The sequence below is a fragment of the Pelophylax lessonae genome (genome assembly GCF_965119305.1).
Source record: "Pelophylax lessonae genome assembly, chromosome: 13".
NCBI classification, from domain to species: Eukaryota; Metazoa; Chordata; class Amphibia; order Anura; family Ranidae; genus Pelophylax; species Pelophylax lessonae.
The window spans coordinates 7,233,717-7,256,190 of record NC_138780.1 but is presented as its reverse complement, the minus strand read 5'-3'; the positions used below and the strand labels follow the sequence as shown (position 1 = coordinate 7,256,190).

The following is a 22,474-nucleotide window of genomic DNA, read 5'->3' as shown; positions in this document are numbered from 1 at the left end:
TAAAGCTTAAAAGACACTATGAAAAAGGCATGTAAGTCTGACACATTTAATTACAAAAATAAGTTTTAATAGTATAAAAAGCTTTTTTTTAAAAAAAAAAAAAAAAAATATATATATATAGACACATTTAACTTGTTTTGGTTTATGAGCTGTGTTGTATTTTATACCTATTAGGATGGGATCATTCCAGACTCATGTGAACCAATAAACCTCTTCAAATCATTAACAGCTGAGCTGTGTACCACCTGCTTATTGCAAAGTGCCATTACCTTCATATTTATTACAGGTACTTGTATAGCGCCATCAATTTACACAGCGCTTTTCACATACATTCACATCAGTCTCTGCCCTCAAGGGGCTTACAATCTAAGGTCCCGTTGATTCCTAGTACACATACTAGGGCCAATTGAGACAGCAGCCAGCAGAGGCGTAACTAGAACCTTCAGGGTCCCCGTGCAAGAAACCATGAAGGGCCCCCCAAACCCCTGGCCGGGGCCCTTCCCTTCAAGCCTGGGGGTCTTTCCACTGATACTGGGGCCCTTTACTCTTATTGCGGGACTCTTTATTATGGTCCCACAGTGGGACCATTCACAAATTCTGCGGTGGGCCCCCTTCCTGCCATCTTGGGGCCTCCCCACGGTGATGGAATGCCAGGGCCCGGTGGCAAGTGTGACCTTTGCGATCCTGGAAGTTCACCCACTGGTGTCAGTAGTTTTTATTTTTTGGTATTTTAATTGTATTATTTTTTATCATTTTATTATATTTTTTTACACTCTCACTGACTATGACTCTGTCCATTCAGAAAAGGAAGGAGCTGGTAAATTACATATCTACCGATCCCCTTCCTGGTTCTCTATTCTGACACATCCCCTGCAGCAGCCGGAAAGGAGAGGGGAGGGAGCACAGTGGGTGGGGGGGGGGGGCAGCACAGTGGGGGGAGGGGGACCAGGGAGCACACAAGGGCCTAGAGACAGCAGAACAGAAGTGAACTGTATAGGGGGGGGCAGCAGCAGCACAGTAGGGGGGACCAGGGGAGCACACAGGGGCCCAGAGACCAGCAGAACACAAGTGAACTGGATAGGAGGAGTGGCGGGGGCAGCATACAGAGGAACCAATCTCCTCCATTTTCCTCCTGCAGCTACAGGAGGAAAAAGGAGGACAGTGATTTCTCTACATGCTGCCCCCGCCGCCACTCATATTCAGGTGTACAGGGGAGCCGCACAGGACCCCTGGAGCATTGGGCCCAGTTGCAATTGCAACCCCTGTAGTTACACCCCTGAATCTAAGGTCCCGTTCCTTCCTAGCACACATACTAAGACCAATTGAGACAGCAGGCAGTTAACCTCCCAACATATCTTTAGAGCGTGGGAGGAAATCAGAATACCTGGAGGAAACCCACACAGGCACAGAGAGAACATGCAAACTCCCTGGGTAGTCCCAGGGTAGGCATTTGAACAGATGATCTAGTTCTGCAAGGCAGAAGTGCTAACCACTAAAGTCGACCATATATGGTTTGAATCTTGGCCGGTTTAGCAGGGACTGGCCAAGATTCAAACCCTCTATGGGCAGGCTTATTGTATCCAAGTCGATCCATCGATTGACTTGGGTACAACCTGCATGTTGGATTTCCAACATGCGATTATTGCCAGAGGCTATACAGTAGCTGCTAGCAGTAATCATTGTGTCCTCAAAGCAGAGATGCCTCCCGACGCCCCCACCCGTAGAACACAATAGCTTCATGGGAGGGATTCCCTATCAACATTGACTGCGGTTGTAGGAAAGAAAATCGCATAATCTATGGCTTGCCTGAGCCACCGTGCTGCCCATACTTTCTTTATGAATTCCTAATATCACTTTACAAACTAATACAATTTGTAGAAAGAAAAAAAAACACAGCCTGATGTTTCTATAGCACTCTTGTCTTAATGCAAGGTTGCTATTAAATTTAGTTTGCTGGGCAGTAACTAGCTTGGCTATTTTTATACTGTGGTAAATTGGACTTCTTCTTTATCTGGGTTTGGCTGCAGTTCTCCCTTCCGTCAGTAGGTGGCACTGTTGTCAGAACACTAGAGTGAGAATTACAGTTAAACAAACTGTTAATATCCATGTCTCTCTCAGCCAATTACAGTGTGGCTGTGGCATGCTGGGAGAGAGTATTTAAGTGAGGGGAGGTCCAATCATCGTTCTCTTACCGCCCGGACCCCCTTTCGGGGTGGGTGTGTGCTGCTATGCTGCTGATGGCTAGGCCTGAAACCAGGGGCCTAGCCACAAGTCTGGGATTCTGCTGAGGAGAGCCAGCGACCCACATGGAAAGAACATCCACAGAGATCCAGTAACCTGTGTGAGTAATCTGCCTGTTGCATATGGAAGACAGCTGTCCAGCCAATACAGACCACAAGAGAGATTGGATCTGGTGGAGAGGAGTTGCCTCCCAGATCAATCTGAAGCTTTATGGATACTGAATGAACCTCAAGGTCTGTTATCCTGTACCGCTGTCTAAGTACATGTCTGTTTGTAATCGGAGTCTGCCAAATAGACTGTTCGCTAAGGTGGTCCTGAGCCCTACCCCTCTCTCCCCCAGTTTATTCTTGTCCTGTTGAGAAGAAATAAACTCTTTTGTTACTTCAGCATAATTGTTTCTTCTAATTTTATCATTACACACCATGCCTGACAATCCACACCTAAAGGAGATATGTAGGCCCTCTCTGCCTCTGAAGGTCACCACTAGGCCCCAGGGGGTTCAAGGGGTCTTTTTACCGCTGAAATGTTTTTGTGCTGCTCTGTTCTGCCCATCTGAAAAGCAGCTTTAAAAAGTGCAAGCTGAAAAACAGAACTATATGGAGATATCGCCTCTTCCTACCTACTCTTGAAGAACTTGGCTGCAAAAAAGTAGTTTGTGGGGTGTGCACACCCCATGACCATCGTTTTTCGGGGCCAGTTTCTTTAATCTTTGCATGAACCAGGAACCCACCACCTCCAGAGTTGGATCTTTTGGAAGTACACCATCAAGATTCCAGTACAACCATCCACTGTCCACTTTCCAGTACAACCATCCACTTTCCAGTACAACCATCCACTCACTGTTCACTTTCCAGTAAAACCATCCACTGTCCACTTTCCAGTACAACCATCCACTTTCCAGTACAACCATCCACTGTCCACTTTCCAGTACAACCATCCACTGTCCACTTTCCAGTACAACCATCCGCATGTTCTACACACAGGTTGCCGGATCCGCATTCGGGTTTCTCTAAACCTTCCAGATGTGAGTATTGTCATACCCAATATCATTCTGATCAGCTAGCCTACCACTGAACTCGTCAAACCCATATTGCACTCACAAGGTTCTCTCCTGGGACTTTTCCCCCATTTTTTTATCCATCTTTTGGAGAACCTCTTCTACAGGCTACCTTTTCTTGACAGATAGATCATCAACGAACAAAAACCAGATAACTTGGTGTTTCTCTGCACTGACAACAAGCTGCGGGGGCAGATATTTTGGATTTGGAAAAATAATAGGACTAAAAAGTCATCATGCAGGATAGTCCTCCAGCCACAGCAAACACATGGTGGGCAGCTAAAGAACATTGAATGATAACATGACATTAAACTCCTAATGTTCCAATATAGAACTCTTGGATCTGTGATTCCCCTGCAGATCTTCTCATCTGTACTTTAGAGATTTTCCATGTTGCCTTTAACCAAAATAGAAGCAGGTGGGTATTTGCAATAAAATTTGCAAACATTCATTGATGTTTCATTTTTTTGGTAGACCTGCAAACTCCAGATAAGATTATACACTTATTAGTTCATCCTCTGGTCCCGGTTAAAGGTTTTGATGTTTATCCATCAGTTTGCCATTTGGCTCCCTCTTCATGTTATACAATTGTCTCCACTTTACATGTTATAATTGTCTCAGGACTGAGCTGCACCATCCTCTCTTCATTACTGTCCCGTTCTGCATTATGGCCAAGGGCCATCTCTGTGTTCTGTTGGGCTGTTATCTCTTCGTGGTCTTGATGGCCAATCAGCCTATTCTCAGGGGTGTCATTCTCTTCTTCCAGCTGTAGAATTGTCTCCTCCGTATGAATGTTAGTCCTCTTTCTTCCTTTTACTGGGGTTTTACCTGTAAGAAGGCAGAATGAGTATCTATTTAACAGAGTTGTATAAAGTACTCGAAACCCATACTTGAGTAAACGTACAAGTGCTCGATCAAAAAGTGACTTGAGTAGAAGTGGAAGTGCTCGATCAAAAAGTGACTTGAGTAGAAGTACTAAAGTATTCAACATTTTTTGTACTTAAGTATTGCAAGTAGTTTTTTTTTAAATTTTGCTACTTAAGTACTGAAAGTAAAAGTACCAGTAGTTTTGAAAAAAAAATTGCTACTCAAGTACTGAAAGTAAAAGTACAAGTACTGTGTTATGTAGTTATTAACCACTTAAGGGAAAAAACAAAATTCGGTGTAACCGAAAAAAGAACTGCGCAAATGGAGTGATATTTAACAATGAATATATAAATGTGAAAAATTAGGGAATTTCTTCCTCTAGCGAGCAGCAATAAAAACGTGAAAACGCAATATGTGATAGTGAATATGAGTTATTGCGCTCAGCAGTATACTCACAATAAAGTGCTAATGCATAAATAACATAAACATATGAACCAATTATTTAAAGGTGAATATTCCAATGAATATAGCAATAATAATGATAATAAACATAGTCCTTGAAAAGTGCTCGGTGCAAACTTTAAGTTCCAGCAGCAAATACAATTGGACTTGATGTGAAATGCCTTCACCAATCACCATACACCCAGTGCTCGAATAAAATACTTCTTACCAAAAGAAGTTGACCCCTTAGTTATAGGGGGTCACGATCGCAATGTATCTCCACAAGAGCTCCAAATTCTCCTATTACAGTCTTCACATCCAGTGTGTGATAAGCCAGAAGCAAACAGATAACTCCGAGACTCCAGACTCATGTGGAATGATCCCCGGGCTCATTCAGCAGCCTTAACTTAAGCCCCGGAAGATTTTACCCCCATTCCGACCAGGGGGTATTTTGCGATTCGGCACTGCATGACTTTAACGGACAATTGCGCGGTCGTGCGACGCTGTACCTAAACGAATTTGGCGTCCTTTTTTTCCCACAAACAGAGCTTTCTTTTGGTGGTATTTGATCACCTGTGCGATTTTTTGATCACGCGCTATAAACAAAAAAAGAGCGTCAATTTTGCAAAAATAGCAATATTTTTCACATTTTTTTATATGAAATTCCCCCAAAAAAAATGTAAAAATCTAAATTTTTTAACATTTTCGGCCACTTTGTTTTATGCTACATATGTTTGGTAAAAAAAATCGCAAAAAGCGTATTTTGATTGGTTTGCGCAAAAGTTATCGCGTTTACTAACAAAGGGAAAGATTTTTGTCATTTTTGTTGTTTTTTTTTAACGCGTAATGGCGGCGATCTGCGTTTTTTTATGCGGTACTGCGACATTGCGGCGGACAGATCGGACCCTTGACTGACATTTTTGACACTTTTGGGGTTACCAGTGACATTTCTACAGTAATCAGTGCTATATATATGCACTGTTACTGTAAAAATACACTGGTAGTGAAGGGGTTAACTTTATTTGGGAGGGAGGGGCTGTGTGTGTCCCTAGGGGCATGCTTTCTACTGTGATTGGCTGTGGCTTGAGCTGTAAGGACACTGATCAACGGATCTACATAGTAGATCCATGTGATCAGTGTCTTTACAGCGAGGAGAATGACAGGCAGCTTGTTTACACAAGCTGCCTGACATTCTCCCTCTCCCCCGCCGATCGCCGAGTGGCCGGCGGACATCGGGTCCGCTGGTCACATGCGCAGGGGGGTCCGTGACCACGCGGGAGCGGGAGCGCGCCTCCGGGGGCGCGCGCTCGCTCCCTAGATCCTCACAAGCACGCAACGTAGCCCTACGTTAGTTTGCCTGTGAGGGGCTGACCGCCGACGTAGATAGTCGTGCGGCGGTCGGCAAGTGGTTAAAGAAAGAAGTCAAAAGTTTGAACATCATATTGTTTTTTATTATTTCAAATTAGAGCTGCACGATTCTGGCCAAAATGAGAATCACGATTTTTTTGCTTGGAATAAAGATCACGATTCTCTCACGATTCTCTGTGTAACATCTTTTACATTATAAAAAAAATTGGGATAACTTTACGGTTTTGTTTTATTTTTTTAATTTTTTTATTCATTAAAGTGTATTAATTGCGTTTGAAAGACTGCTGCGCAAATACAGTGTGACATAAAAATTTACAACAATCACCATTTTATTCTGCAGGGTCTCTGCTAAAAAAAAATATATATAAATGTTTGGGGGTTCTAACTACTTTTCTAGGAAAAATAAACTGATTTAACTTGCAAGCAACAAGTGTAGGAAAAAGGTTTAGTCTTTAAGAGGTTAAACTTCCTGGCAGAGGGAAAGAAAAGATACAATGTAATCATTTGTGTTTACAGTTCAGTGGGAGACTAATGCTGATAGGCTTTTGCGGGAGGCTCTTTTTTTTTTTTTGACAGTTGCTCCCTCACAGCTATGTAAAGAATCGAGCAAGTGTCATGTTAAGATCGTCAGGGGGAGTGAATCGCGATCTCGATTCTGTTACGATTAATCGTGCAGCTCTATTTCAAATGCAGCTTTTATTTATACATACAGTAGCTTTTATTTTCGTATGCGCTGATAATACACATGTTTTGAGCTTCATGAAACCTGCCATCTACTGTTCTGGCAGTGGTAATTTTTATAATAGTAACGAGTAACTATGCAGCACAAAAAAAAAAATATCGGAGTAGAAGTATTGAAATCATCGAAAAAATGTAGTGAAGTAAAAGTGGAAGTAGGAGAAAAAAATTCTACTCCAGGAAAGTACAGATACCGCCTTTCGGGACTTAAGTACAGTGGTGAAGTAGTTCTACTTAGTTACTATACATCTCTGCTATTTAATCATGCCAACAACCAGATATTAACTTCTGCAGCAGAAGAAACACACTTTGTGACCATTTTATGGTTTTTAGCAGAAGACCATGTTCAACCCCACCAAACTGATATCTATGCAACGTTGATGGTAAGTTAACCACTTTACCACCGGAGGATTTTCCTGCTTTACGTCCAGGCCACTTTTTACGATTAGGCACTGTGCGACTTTAACTGACAATTGCGCGGTCATGCAACGCCGTACCCAAACTAAATTTACGTCCTTTTTTTCCCCACAAACAGAGCTTTCTTTTGGTGGTATTTGATCACCTCTGCGCTTTTCATTTTTTGCGATATTAATTAAAAAAAAGCGACAATTTTGAAAAAATAACAATATTTTTCAAATTTTTTTATATGAAATTCCCCCCCAAAAAATTTAAAAATCAATTTTTTTTAACATTTTGGGCCAATTTGTTTTCTGCTATATATGTTTGGTAAAAAAAAATCGCAATAAGCGTATTTTGATTGGTTTGTGCAAAATGTATCGCAGCTACTAACTACGGGAAATTTATGTCATTTTTATTGTTTTTTTTTAACTAGTAATGGCGGCGATCTGCGATTTTTTTTTTTTGCGGGACTGCGAAATTGCGGCGGACAGATCGGACCCCTAACTGACATTTTTTACACTTTTGGGGGGGACCAGTGACATTACTACAGTAATCAGTGCTATAAATATGCACTGTTACTGTAAAAATGACACTGGCAGGGAAGGGGTCAACTTTTATTGGTGATCAAGGGGTTAATGTATGCCTGGTGCTTACTAACGTGTGTGGGGGGAGGGGATTGTGTGACACAGACACGGATCACAGGTTCAGAAATAGAGAGGAGAGAGAGGACAGCATCAGTCTCTTGCCACTCCTTCACTGTCCAATCACAGGCTGGGAGCATGGAAGTGACCAACAAAAGCCCCCATTGAAGACAATTGCTTATTTTCAATAAGGTATTAGCCTTGATGTCAGGGTGAGGATGCAATAGGAGTCAATGAGGTGTGCTCTATTGACAAGGAACATGTTGACAGAATGAGACAGAAGAGAAAGGACCTCATCAGTCTTCTGCCACTCCTTCGCTTTCCAATCACTGGGAACATGGAAGTGACCACCAAAAACCACCATTGAAGACAAGTGCCTATTTTCAATATAGTATTGGCCTTGATGTCCAGGTGGGGCATTACCTAGGAGTCAATGAGGTGTGCTGCAGTGCTGGGTTGACAAGAAACGTGTTGACAGTCTGAGAGAGGAGAGAGAGGACCTCATCAGTCTTCTGCCACTCCTTCGCTGCCCAATTGCAGGCTGGAAATAGGGAGGGGACCAGGCTGGCTGTGCTGTTTTGGAGGGGGTGTGTAAATCAGAGGACTGTCTGAACAGAAATACAAACCCTTTGGCTTGTAAAATACACCTCAAATGTACTCAAACTGCATATTTAGCTTCTAGTCTGAAGTTAATGCTTTGCAAGACCTCAACTGCCATATTTAATAGAAAAAAACATATTTTTCAGCTTTGGTCTAAAACAAGAGACCCCTCCACCCCACAAACAACATGAACTCACCTGAGGTTCTGGTGAAAAAGAAGACGCAGATCATTGCGGTGGTAAACATGATAATGAGAGAAGCCGCCACGAATATCACTACTTTACCGTTCATCCGATAATCTTGTCCGGTAGAGGAAAGAAGAGTTGAGAAAAAAAATGTCTTTATTTTATATGCCAACCAAATTACTCGTAATTATTATTCTAATGCGCTAATTTAAAGGGAACATCAAGAACTCAAAATAATATCCAGGAAGCTTTGTAAAGAGACCCTGCAAGGAGACAATGGTCACTGGGTAAGGTCTCTCCAAGGGGTTTCCTATACAACAATTAGTAAAACTTCTTGTGGTATAGTGGGAAACCTAGTAGTAGTTGGTCACATTCAGCTAAACTCATTTTAAGACCTTTCGTAGCTTACCAAACAAAGTGTGAAGAAGTGGCTTGGTTAGGTGTGAAACATCTTCAACAGAGAACAAGGCCAGATATCTGGGCACTACACTGACTGTACTGCACTCTGGTTATTATTGGGGGTTTGGATTAGAATTTGGATCCCCCTTCATAGTGCCTCCTGGCCATTTAAATACTGTAGCGCCCAATGCCGTTGCCCCCCCCCCCCTTTTTTTTTATTCATCATAGCATCAGGAACCAGTACTGTATTTAGGCCTAGGCCAACAAGGCCCAGGCCTAGGGCGGCAGATTGCAGGGGGGCCGCAAAAAAGCCACCCCCTCCACCTGAGACTCTATTGGCCACTGGTTGCTAGAACCGTCTCTCTCACCCCCCCTCTCTCTCTCTCTCTCATCCCCCCCTCTCTCTCATCCCCCTCTCTCTCATCTCCCCTCTCTCTCTCTCTCAACCCCCCTCTCTCTCTCATCCCCCCTCTCTTTGATTCCCCCCTCTCTCTCTCCCTCCCTCCCTCACCCACCCCCCTCTCTCTCTCATCCCCCTCTCTCTCTCCCTCACCCACCCCCCTCTCTCTCTCTCCCACCCCCTCTCGTGACCTCTTAGGGATTCATGCTGGGACTTGTAGTCCTTCAATTTTGGAGGGAGTCACATCCGTTAAAAAAGGAGTGGGGAAAATTTACATGGGGGGGGGGGGGGGGCGCCCAATTTTAGTCTTGCCTAGGGCAGCAAAAAAACAAAATACTCCACTGTCAGGAACGTATTATTCTGTTTGTGACCCTAGTTTCATCTGGATGTCTTTATCATCTTCAGAATGCCCTTCTCCTGAAAAAGCATCTTTGGGAAACACGTCAAGATACTTGGAACTCCACCACAGCTCTACAGACGAATACCTACCTTGCTGTAATTGTTTATTGTATATGTATACGTATTTTCCGGCGTATAAGACGACTGGGCGTATAAGACGACCCCCCTAATTTTCAAGTTAAAACGTAGGTTTTGGGCTATACTCGCCGTATAAGACTAACCCCCTTCCGAAGCAAGGCAACACCATTGAAAAACATCAGATTTCTCATAGATCTCCAAGGTACCCCAAGGACTGTAATACATGTAATCTCTCATAATATCTCCAAGGTACCCTAAGTATAAGTATTACCAGTAGATGTAATCTCAAGACGCTGGCTGTGCGGGAATCCTGTACCAGTATACCGTAGCTTCGGCTACATAGAGTATACCGCGCTGAGCCAATCATAGCGAGCGATGTATTCTATTATTGAATGCAAAGCCTGCTCGGATTGGCAGAGTCAGAGAGGCGGGCTGATGTTACTCTGCCAATCCGAGCAGGCTTTGCATTCAAGAATAGAATACATCGCTCTCCCTGATTGGCTCAGCGTGGTACACTGTATGTAGCCGAAGCTACGGTACATACGGTATGCAGGTACAGGATTTCCACGCAGCCAGCGTCTTGAGAGATTACATCTACTGGTAATACTTATACTTAGGTTACCTTGGAGATATTATACTCGGCGTATAAGACGACCCCCCCATTTTTGGGGGATTTTTTTGAGGTTCAAAAGTCTTATACGCCAGAAAATACAGTACATCACATAGCAATGTATGGCCTATTCTTAGGTCGATGTATCCATCCTATGTAGAATGAAGCTGTGGTTGAGCCAAAAACACAACTTTTGGGGTTGTATGACCGTGTATATTTCAACATCTTGATGTCTTCGTTTTTGTGCTATTGAGCTATTTGCTTTTAAGAGGACCAACCAGTGATCTGCTTGAGTGAAAAATAATAAACTATGGTTTTTAGGTAACCATGGAGTAGAGCTGGTAGGTTTTGTGAGAGATTATTCACTTGTAAAATCCCAGAGTTTTGAATTTGCCACCCCATTTGGGACAGAAGTTCTCGTCTTTTATATATATTTACGGGATGTGGTGAACAATAGCTCCAAGGTCACCCCTGGTAATATAGTTTGAGAGGACAAGGCCAGTTGAATATGACTAACCACTATACCATGATATGAGAACCTTCATAGACCTACAGTATAGTGGGAAAAGGGATGGAACCTCTGTGAACTATATAATGGCACTTTTCCACTGCAAGTACCGGCTCGGCTCCACTCGGCCCTGCTTGGCTCTGTTTGGTTTTCTACTGCATGGTACCGCATGGTACGGTGTTGGAACGGTTCGGTACGGTTTGCTTTTCCACTAAAGTAAAGTGGGTGGGATAACAATGATTCTCTGACCAATCAGTGGCTAGTAGTGACAAACAGTCAAGGCTGCATGCAAAGGATTGTGGGATATGGTACCGGTACGGCCTTCTTGGAAGCACAACTGAGGTGGTACTGTTTAAGCGAGCCATACCTTTCGGTTCCATGTAGTAGAAAAGCGCCGCCGTACCGTACCGAACCATTCCAACACCCAGGGGAGGACTGGGCAAGGGGGCAGGGGGGCAATTGCCACCTGGACCGCTCTGATGTCCCGTAAAAAGGCTGCACCGCTTCTGCCACAGACATGCCTAAAGGATTACTGGTGAAGAGAAGTAAAAAGTCCCCGCCATTGACCTACTGAGTGCGGGATGAAGACAAGGACAGAGCGAGCGCAGGCCTCCCCCCCCCAGCATGGATGGTGTAAACTGTATCTGAGCAGAGGTTGGTTCCATGCTCCACTGGAGACTCTCCTCCCCCAGGCAGCCCTGACCAACTGCCCCCGGCTGACCAGGTTGGGAACCTGGATTCGGCCGGTGAGTAGAGAGTACCTGGAGTTGAGCTTTAGCCAGGAATGGGGGTCAGGGGGAGGCCAGGAAGATGGAGAGTGGGAGGTAGGCCGAGTCGCTGCACCATAGGCCTCTGGTTTTTACTTGCCACCTTGGCCGAAAGTTGCCAGTCAGCCCCTGCCAACACCGTACCATGTGGTACCATGCAGTGGAAAAGCACAAAAGCGAGCCGAACCGTTCGGTTCCATGCAGTGGAAAAGCGCCATAATGGTGTCCCCAATGGGAAGAACTATAAAAATTCCCACCGCCACGTCTTTCTTGAAGAATTTTACTTTTGTTTAAACATCAGCGAAAAAGTTTCACCAACCAGTGATTTGGGATCACACAGGGGTCCTTTTCTAATAGTACATTGATAAAGGAGCCCTCCCTTGAAGAAGAGGTCCTTCACTGCCCTGCATTGCTTAGTGAGACTTTTTAATTGAAGTCTGAAAAAAGGGTGGAAAATTCTATAGGCTTAAAATAATGAAGGGCACCATCTCTCCAGTCCCGTACAAAAACCCTGAAACTTTCCCTGTGAAACTGATACCCTTTGTCCATTGGGGAGATTCTGCCTCACTTCCTGCATTGAAGACAGTGATGTCCGGAATAGAGGAAGAATATCCTCAAAGGAGAAATTAATTCCCTTTGTATATGTGCCAATTGGAAGATCACCACTCTCATCTTGTTCCAGTAACAACTAAAACAATTAGTATTTTCTTTTACATCCCATCCCAGTGATATAGTTTAGCAGAAAAAGAGTGAGCACACAAATGGCAAGAGAAACTTGACAGGGGTCCTAATCTCCCTCTACTCCAGTGATCTCCAAACTCCTCTACTCCAGTGATCTCCAAAGTGAGCCAAATGTGGCCCTTTGCTTGCCTTTATCTGTCCCTTGGGGAACTGTTCTTCACACGTACATGGGGTACTATTCTTCCCACTGACACCATTGCAGATGCAATATTCCTCCCTCTGACAGCAATGATGGAGCACTATTCCTCCCATTAATATGAATGATGGAGCCCTATTCCTCCCACTGATACCAATGATGAGGCACTATTCCTCCACCTCCTACTGACACCAATGATGGGGCATTATTTCTCTCACTGATACCAATGATGGGGCACTATTCCTCCTACTGACACCAATGATGGGGCACTATTCCTCCCACTGATACCAATGATGGGGCACTATTTCTCTCACTGGTACCAATGATGGGGCACTATTCCTCCTACTGAAACCAATAATGGGGCACTATTCCTCCCACTTGTAACAATGATGGGGCACTATTCCTCCAACTGACACCAATGATGGGGCACTATTCCTCCCACTTACACCAATGATGGGGCATTATTTCTCCCATTGATACCAATGATGGGGCACTATTCTTCCCACTTACACCAATGATGGGGCACTATTCCTCCCACTTACACCAATGATGGGGCATTATTTCTCCCATTGATACCAATGATGGGGCACTATTCCTCCAACTGACACCAATGATGGGACACTATTCCTCCCACTGACACCAATCATGGGACACTATTCCTCCCACTGACACCAATGATGGGACACTATTCCTCCCACTGACACCAATGATGGGGCACTATTCCTCCCACTTACACCAATGATGGGGCATTATTCTTGCCACTGATACCAATGATGGGGTACTATTCCTCCCACTGATACCATTTATAGTGTGCTATTCCTCCACCTACTGGGCATTGGAGTTATGTTCATTTTACTAATCCCACTGACCACCAAGCCTGAGACATAGTCTTTTTCCACTATCGCTGGGCTATTTTCTACTTCTACTGGCCACAGTCTGGCCCCAGTAATGTCTGGACGACAGTAAATTGGCCCTTTGTTTGGAGACCCCTGCTCTACTCAATAAAAAACTAAAAAAGAAAAAAGGTTTTGGCTATAAATATATTTAAACTACAAACCCATTGGGCTTACCTGGTTCAGCTAAGCAGCTATTCCATGGGATTACAGATGTACGTTCTTGGCTGACAGGGTTGGTTACAACACAAGTAAAGGTGACCTCTTGATGAGCCGAGGTCAAAGTCATCTTAAGGAGGCGTTTTTCATCATAAAGCCTGTAAGTCTCATTTAGTAGACCTCCTTGCCCAGTGTCAACCATCCAGCTATAGGTTACATTATTACCTGTAGTCACGTTGCAGCTGAGAAATATGGTGCACTCTTTACTTTGTCTTGACACATAGACTTGGACCTCTGGCTTGGCTGCCACTTCTAGAAATAATAAAGTTTTGATATTAGTAAATTGTGCATTAATGTGATAAAGAATTACTTGTGTTTGGAACTTTAGACTACATAATAGTTATGAGGTGTTAATCTCCTGAGCACCTACCGTAGACAGTGAGGTGAACTCTGTGAAGTTTCATGTGTCCTTGAGTATCCACCATTTGGCAAGTGAACATCCCAGTGTCCTTCAACTCTAGCCCTGATATTTCCAAAGTGAGGTTCTGAAGAAGTTTGACTCTGCCATGGAAACAAGACTGATACGTTGTGTCCAAGGATCCTCGGGAAAAGGAGGCCACTAAATGATCTATAGGAGACAAGTGTCTCCAGAAGACTTCCCTGGGATTAAATCCTGGAGGAATCAATGGTGACAGAAGGACAGATCCACCCTGTATTCCTGTAACTGGAGTGATTTCTTCAGCATGACAAAGCCTATCTGTAAAAAGAACAAAAGTTACTAAAGTACATTAAAGTGGACCTTTTAGCAACTTCACAAGTGTGTATTCATAAAACTCATGGCATATCAAATATACAGAAGCAGTAATCTTGTTATTTTTTCAAAAAGCTTCAGTATTTTGCATTAAAAGTCATTATTGGCCTTCAGCCCAGTACCTAGGCTGGGATGATGTTATCAGTCTGCTGCAGGCAGGAGGAAGCATTTCCTCAGTCTCCTCTCCCCCCAATGATCAGATTGTACATTGCAACTTTGTAGCAAATCCCAAGGTGAGAGGCTGCAGCATAGGCTAATCTGTGTTGAACATATAAACGGCCAAGAACTACCCTTCATTATCCCAAATCTTACCACAAAAAATAAAGAAATGCTGATAGCATTCCATTAGAGTGGAAGCTTGGATGACGTGCACATAATTTTGTTGTTCTGAATAACTGAATACCAACAGCATGTGGTTGGCATGTGTACAACTTGTAGTGTTTCGGTGTTTGGTTTATTAGAGGTCAAGTCAACGTCACCTAAGGTGCCACATCGTGGTCACCAAGACCACTAAAGTGTTTACATAATAGGATTACCCCATCTTCTGAATTTACCACAAAGTGTGAAAGTGTTGTGAGAAGCCTTCGAGAGAAGCTGACCCTCTAGTTCCTTTTTACCAGTTCCAAATTTAGTATTCAGCCCAGGAGTCCGAGGATGACTGCTTCCATTGGAGGCTTCTAACACATCGATTTTGCTTTGTAGCCTAATTTCCTCTAAATAAAGGCCATAGGGCAGTGATGGTGAACCTAGGCACCCCAGATGTTTTGGAACTACATTTCCCATGAAGCTCATGCACTCTGCAGTGTATTTGAGCATCATGGGAAACGTAGTTCCAAAATATCTGGGGTGCCAAGGTTTGCCATCACTGCCATAGGGTATTTTTTCACCAAGGATACATCGTAAATAATTAGGATATTTAACTGGAAGAAGTTTTTGTTAAAATGTTCACAAAACCCTAAATCTAACTACTAACCATAACCCTATCTACCTAACCCTAACCCTAAACCCCAACCCTAAACCTCTAACCCTCTAACCCTAACCCTATAGGCAACCCTGACCCTAACCCTAACCCAACCCTAACCCTAGCCCTAACCCCTAACCCATAACCCTACCCCTAACCCTCTAACCCTAACCCTATAGGCAACCCTGACCCTAACCCTAATCCAACCCTAACCCTAGCTCTAACCCTAAATTTTCACTAAATTGCTTGTGGTTCCATATTTTGGTGACTACTATGTTTCATATAGTGTATGTATTGGTAAATGCCCCCCCCCCCCCCCATAGTGGTCACTTCCATATCAGGAAATCTTGGTAAATTTGGACTTACAAAAAAAAAACTACTAACCTCTATGCTGCAGCATCCCTGTGATGCTGCAGCCGTCCCCTGTCGGCTCTAAGCCTGAGAACTGAGAAGGAAGGGGGGGGAGAGAGAAAACGGGGGTAAATAAAGGAGAGAGAGAGGGAGACAGAAAAAGGAAGGAAGGAGGGGAGGAGGGAAGAGAGAAGAAAAGAATCGAGGAGTGGGAAAGAAAGAAGAGAAAGAGGGAGGAAGCAAAGGAGGAGAAGAAAATGAGAGTAAAAGAAAGGAGGAGAGGGAGGAAGAGAGGGAAAGAAAGGAGGAGAGGCAAAGAGATGGGGAAAAAAAGATGGAGGGAGGGGGAGAAAGGAGAAGAGGGAAGGGGGGGCAGGAGGAGAGGGGGGGGAGAAAGGAGGAGTGAGAGAGAGAAGGGAGGAGGAGGAGAGGGAGATTAGGGGGTGAGAGGGAGAGGGGGGAAGAAAAGTGGAGAGAGAAAGGGGAAGGAAAGAAAGGAGGAGAGGGAGGGGAGAAAGGAGCAGAGGGAAAGGGGGGAGAGGGGGGTGAGAAAGGAGGAGAGTGTGGGAGTCGGGTGAGAAAGGAGGAGAGGGAGGGAGGGGGGAAGGAGGATAGAGAGAGAGAGAGGAGGAGGGGAGGGAAAGAGAGAGAAAGAAAGGAGGAAAGGGGAAGAGAGAGGAAGAGATAAAGAAAATGAAAGGAGAAGAGGGAAAGAGAGGGGGAAAGAAAAAGGAGGAGATGGGAAGAGAGGATGAAAGAAAGGAGGAGAGGGGAAAAGAAAGGATGAGAGGGAGAAAGAGAGAGGAGGAGGAACGAGAGAGGGAAAGAAAGGAGGAGAGGGATAAAGATGGGGAAGAGAGGAGGAGAGAGAGAAAGAAAAAAGGCGATGAATAGAATGAGAAAGAAAGGAGGAGAGGGGGAAAGAAAGGAGGAGAGGGAGAGAGAGGGTGAAATAAAAGAGAGGGGGAGAGAGAGAGGAGGAGGAGAGAGAGGAAAAGAGGAGAGGAGGGAGAGAGAAAGGAGGAGAAGAGGAGAGTGAGGGGGAAAGAAAGAAGGAGTAGGAGAGAGAGGGGGGAAAGAAAGGAGGAAAGGGAGAGAGAGGTGGAGGAGGAGGAGGAGGAGAGGGAGAGAGAGAGAAAAAAAAGGAGGAGTGAGAGAGGGAAACAAAGGAGAGAGAAAATAAGGAGATGGGGAAAGAAAAGAAGGGGTGGAGGAGAGAGAGGGGGAAAGGAAGGAGGAGAGGGAGTAGGAGGAGAGAGAAAGACAGGAGGAGAGGGATAAAGAGGGGGAAAAAATGAGGAGAGGGAGGGAGAGAGAGAGAGAAAGGAGGAGAAGAGGAGAGAGAGGGGTAAAGAAAGGAGTGAGTAAGAGAGGGAAACAAAGGAGAGAGAAAATAAGGAGAAGAGGGGGACAGAGAGAGGAGTAAGAGAAGGTTCACACTATTGTGGTCCATTGTAATGAGATAATATTATCTTGCACATTACTATGTGTTATGTTATCATATTCCACTTACTATAAGCTGACAATGCACCACAACAGACTATTAATCACATATGACTCTTTGGAGGCAATGCAGCACATCACAATACACACAATGAATGTCACCACACTAGAACATATCAATCACATTATTTACAATATCCTGGTAAAATCAGCATATAGAAAAGAAGTATAAGTCCCCTCTAAACCAGAGCATTACCCGGATCTTACCTGTGAGTGCCAGCAGTAGCAGGGTCAGGAGGATCCAGCACATTGCTCCCACCATACTCATTATACTGGATGGCTGACCAGTGGTTTTAGGTCGGTGTGCTCACTCCTCTGTGGTCTGTACTGAAATCCCCTCTGATGACGAAAATAAATTTGTGCACAGAGAATCCAAACTTCCCCTGATCTCCCTTCTCATGACCAACGGGGACATTTCTTCTGGAAAGGGGAACTCCATTTGTGGTCGGTGATGCAAGAGCTCCTGAGTAGTGACATGTCTGCAGAAATTCTTCACTTCTCCAACTTTCACAGCTTTGATGTTTTCTGCAGTTTAAAGGGACACCATAACTAAAATGTTATACAATCCACAGACACAATGGGCGAGATCCAGCAGGGTGAAGTTGATATGGAACGCTTGCCTGCGATTACATGCATATGGAAAATACATCTATGCACATGTGCACAGGGTAGCCATCAGAAATGTTGGGGCCCATTACACAACTTTAGGCCTGGGCCCCCAGGACCTGACCACAAGGTTACGCCCTCTTCCTCTGCGGGGGCCTGTGAATGCATACGATTGGCTGCTAGGACGCCAGGCAGTCCTAGCAACCAATAATTTTGACAGCGGTGGCCAGCGGCAGGATGGGAGTCAGGAGCCAGTGCAGTGGGTGGCACCAGCGGGAGTCGGGACTAGTCGGTGTAGGGGTAAAAAGGAACAAAAGGGGAGGTGCCAACTTGGAGCCTGGAGCATCCCTGAGGGACTGGGCCCCTCGGGACGCCTGTGCCCCCTACATTTGTATGGGCTGTACCCCCCTGATGGCGGCCCTGCATGTGCATATAATCATGAGCACTGAAATTCACTAGATAACAGGAGCACAGCATATTTTGTAATGCAGTAATGTGGGCAGAAATACTCTGGTACTAGAGAACGCAGGCGTGGTAATAAGTCCTTATTTACAACTGCATTGAAAAGAAATGATACCTGATATGGGTCTGAAAAAAAAAATTTTTACGCATGTGTGTATGAGCCCTATGTCTACCTTTTACGACAGCAATACATAAAGGTGGCGGCAGAGCAGGGGAGCCGAAACGCCTTGCCACAGCTTACATTCACTGCTGTCAGGGCTGGCCCTACCATGGGTCCCACTGGGTCCATTGGAAAGGGGCAGCAAACTGACTCCCAAGATTTTTTTTCCAGCTTTTTTGTGTGTCATCAGTTTGCGGCGTGGTACGGGTGGCATTTCCTCATCTCACACTGCCGCCCGTAGTGCAAACTGATGAGTGTGAGGAGGCGGAGTGTCTCCTCCGGGGAACATCCCTCACGTAGTCGTGGTGTGCGCAATGACCTCAGACATCAGCACACTCCATCTCACGCAGGGCAGGCTGGATCCTCTAGGGTGGTGGGCACTGCAGACACAGGAGTGACAGGAGGACTGAGGACAGACAGCGGGTGTTTGGTGGACCGCTCTGGTGGTGAGTTATGGAAGAGGATAACAGTATATATAATATTTTCTAAAGGTTATATTTATATAAAATAATGGATGTGGGGGCCTTTTGTTGGGTGTGATTTCTTTTTTTTTTGGGGGGAGCAGTATTTCATTCTTGCACAATGTCTTGGGCCAGCCCTGACAGCTATGGACGCGCTTCATCGGCACCCCCCAACTATGTCCAAGCTGTCACCAGCAGCGCACAGTCAGCTACTAATGATAGGGAACCACAAGAGTTCCCAATGATGTCAGAACTTTGCAGCCGATCACAGAGCCCCTCTTACTTGCCTCGTTCGTCACAGCTCATTTAAAACATTGGCTCCCACCAGTGTAAAGGGGTTAAAGCATGGGTGTCCAACCTTTTGGCTTCTTGGGGCCACATTGAGTGTAGAGAAATTTTCTCGGGCCGCATATAAAATATATACTATACTTAAGGTATATAAGTAATAAAACGCTGCTGCGCCCTTCCTGCACTGCCGCCCCCCCCCCCTTTCCCCAGCACTAATTTAACACAACTAGAGGATGATCCCTTCCGAGGCAGCCTCTGCTTACAGTTAGTTGGAAGCCGCTGCGGCCGTGCCCCCGACCCGCCTTCCTTCCTCCCCAGCAAAAAAAAAAATTGTCAGGGGGCAGTGGGCCGCATTGCCTGCGGTTCCGGGGCCGCATGCGGCCCCAGGGCCGCAGGTTGGACATGCCTGGGTTAAAGTGACTCTGAAGTAATCAAAACCCCAGTTCCCGGCAACAGAAGAAGGGGCCTGTGTTGCCTACCTTCCCTCCATTCCAGAGCTGCAACTTCCACCTTGGTAAATGCAGGGAAAACTGCTGATTTCCATCATCCAATCACGTTCAAGCAAAAATGCTGTTTTTTTTTCTTTCCTTGCCTGTGTGTGGATATGCTTCACCTCTCTTTATTTTTGAATAAAAGGTATGTAGTTTGTTAGATCCTTGTTAGATCAGATTAGATCAACTATTTGCATTAGATCTCACACAGAAGAAGCAATGCTAACAGCTATTTGCTGGGGGGGGGGGGTAACCCATCATCAGCCCCCCCTTATCAAAAAATTTACCAAATAGCTTTTTTGGAAGCTATTTGTTAGATCCGGTAAGATCAAATGATTTTAACGTTAGATCTCACATAATTAGAGACTTATTAAGTGATTAAACACTTGCCGACCGCCCACCGCATATACACTGCGGCAGGCTGGCTTGGCTGCGTGAATCGACGTATGGAGCGGTGCTGGGGGGCAAGCGTGCGCTGCCAGAGGCTCGCTCCGGCCCCCACTAGGCAGCGGGTACGCCGATCCCCGGGGCCAGCAGCCGCAATTGCCACCGGGCACCCGCGATAGCTCCCCGAGAGAGAACGACGGTTGGCTGTTGTAAACACAGCCGACCGTTCTTCTCCCTGCAATGATCACAGAGCTCCTGTGATCCTTCGATATAGGTCTCTATGGAAATTTCATGTGTCCCTCATTTTGGTCTGCTCTATAGTTGTATATAAAATGCACTACGTATTTATCTATCAGTAAGTGTTTCCCAATGCTAAACCTTTCATCCAATTTCTAAATTGCTGCATTTGCAAATTCCAAAAGGAATAGTAGAGGTTAAAAAAAAAAAAAGCACTTGTGGGTTTAACTAATCTATTTTTGTACAATTCTCCTTTAACCACTTAAGCCCCGGAAGATTTTACCCCCATTCCGACCAGGGGGTATTTTGCGATTCGGCACTGCGTGAATTTAATGGAGAATTGCGCGGTCGTGCGACGCTGTACCTAAACGAATTTGGCGTCCTTTTTTTCCCACAAACAGAGCTTTCTTTTGGTGGTATTTGATCACCTGTGTGATTTTTTGATCACGCGCTATAAACAAAAAAAGAGCGTCAATTTTGCAAAAATAGCAATATTTTTCACATTTTTTTTATATGAAATTCCCCCCAAAAAAAATTTAAAAATCAAAATTTTTTAACATTTTCGGCCAATTTGTTTTATGCTACCTATGTTTGGTAAAGAAAATCGCAAAAAGCGTATTTTGATTGGTTTGCGCAAAAGTTATAAGGGAAAGATTTTTGTCATTTTTGTTGTTTTTTTTTTTTTTAACACGTAATGGCGGCGATCTGCGATTTTTGCGGTACTGCGACATTGCGGCAGACAGATCGGACCCTTGACTGACATTTTTGACACTTTTGAGGTTACCAGTGACATTTCTACAGTAATCAGTGCTATATATATGCACTGTTACTGTAAAAATACACTGGTAGTGAAGGGGTTAACTTTATTTGGGAGGGAGGGGCTGTGTGTGTCCCTAGGGGCGTGCTTTCTACTGTGATTGGCTGTGGCTTCAGCTGTAAGGACACTGATCAACGGATCTACATAGTAGATCCATGTGATCAGTGTCTTTACAGCGAGGAGAATGACAGGTCGCTTGTTTACACAAGCTGCCTGACATTCTCCCTCTCCCCCGCCGATCGCCGAGTGGCCGGCGGACATCGGGTCCGCTGGTCACACGCGCGGGGGGGTCCGTGACCACGCGGGAGCGGGAGCGCGCCTCCGGCGGCGCGCGCTCGCTCCCTAGACCCTCACAAGCAAGCAACGTAGCCCTACGTTAGTTTGCCTGTGAGGGGCTGACCGCCGACGTAGATAGTCGTGCGGCGGTCGGCAAGTGGTTAAGGGGGCGGTGCTGTACAATTCTCCTTTAAGGGGGCGTGGCAGGGGGTGTGTCCTATGCCTACATACTTTTGCTAATAGGTGTCCCTCGTTGGGAGGTGTGCTGATGCTGAAACGGTAGATTTTGTTCCGCTTTAATATTCAGTGGGATTCTTTTACTAAAACTGGAGAATCTGGGGCAGCTGTGCATGGCAGCCAATCAGCTTCTAACTTCAGCTTTTTCAATTAAGCTTTGACAATAAAAGCTGGAAGCTGATTGGTTTCTACGCAGAGCTGCACCTGATTTTGCACTCTCCAGTTTTAGTAAATGAAGATGCAAGCAAAAGATCTAAATCTATTATCCTTCCATGTGTGTGTGGCCCCCTGTATGGCTTACCTGGGGCTCCTCAGTTGCAGTGCCGACTACGGGGAAGGAATGTTCCTCCCGAGATCAGAGTTTGTTCCATCACCTCCAGCCCCGATCTCTATATACGACCCGTCGTACTTTTTTACAGAATCATTCCTATGGAATTTCCTCGTACGAGAGCCCGGAGCCGAGGTCTGATCACAAGTCATGTGACTGCTGGGAAATGGAAGGGACTTTTTCAAGTGTTCTCCTTCCAAGGCCTCACATGGGGACTATCATAGCTGCATCCAAAAACCATAAAAAAAATAAAGAAACGTGATTGGTCATCATGGAAACATGACCAAATGGGATTTTTTTTTTTTTCTCAAATCATAAGTTGCAAAATTTTAAATGTCAGCAGATTCAGAAAAGTGAAGTGCTCAACTTCCTCCTCCCGTCCCCCTCCTGTCCTCTGCTGTCCTCTCCCGCCTCCGGAGTCAATCATTACACAGAAGGTTCATACGTAGAACACGCTCAGCTTCATGTTGA

At 45.0% G+C, this 22,474-nt stretch overlaps 1 protein-coding gene across 1 annotated transcript; it reads right to left on the bottom strand.

Annotated features, from left to right (window-relative positions):
• Nucleotides 1-3,199: 3,199 nt before the first annotated feature.
• LOC309569321 (SLAM family member 8-like) lies at nt 3,200-17,775 on the bottom strand. Its single transcript, XM_082275114.1, has 5 exons — nt 17,461-17,775; nt 14,058-14,384; nt 13,646-13,939; nt 8,550-8,651; nt 3,200-4,126 (listed from the first exon to the last, which is right to left on the bottom strand). Exons 1-5 carry the CDS (start codon nt 17,519-17,521, stop codon nt 3,879-3,881), a joined length of 1,032 nt encoding a protein of 343 aa, XP_082131240.1. The 5' UTR covers nt 17,522-17,775; the 3' UTR covers nt 3,200-3,878.
• Nucleotides 17,776-22,474: the final 4,699 nt, after the last annotated feature.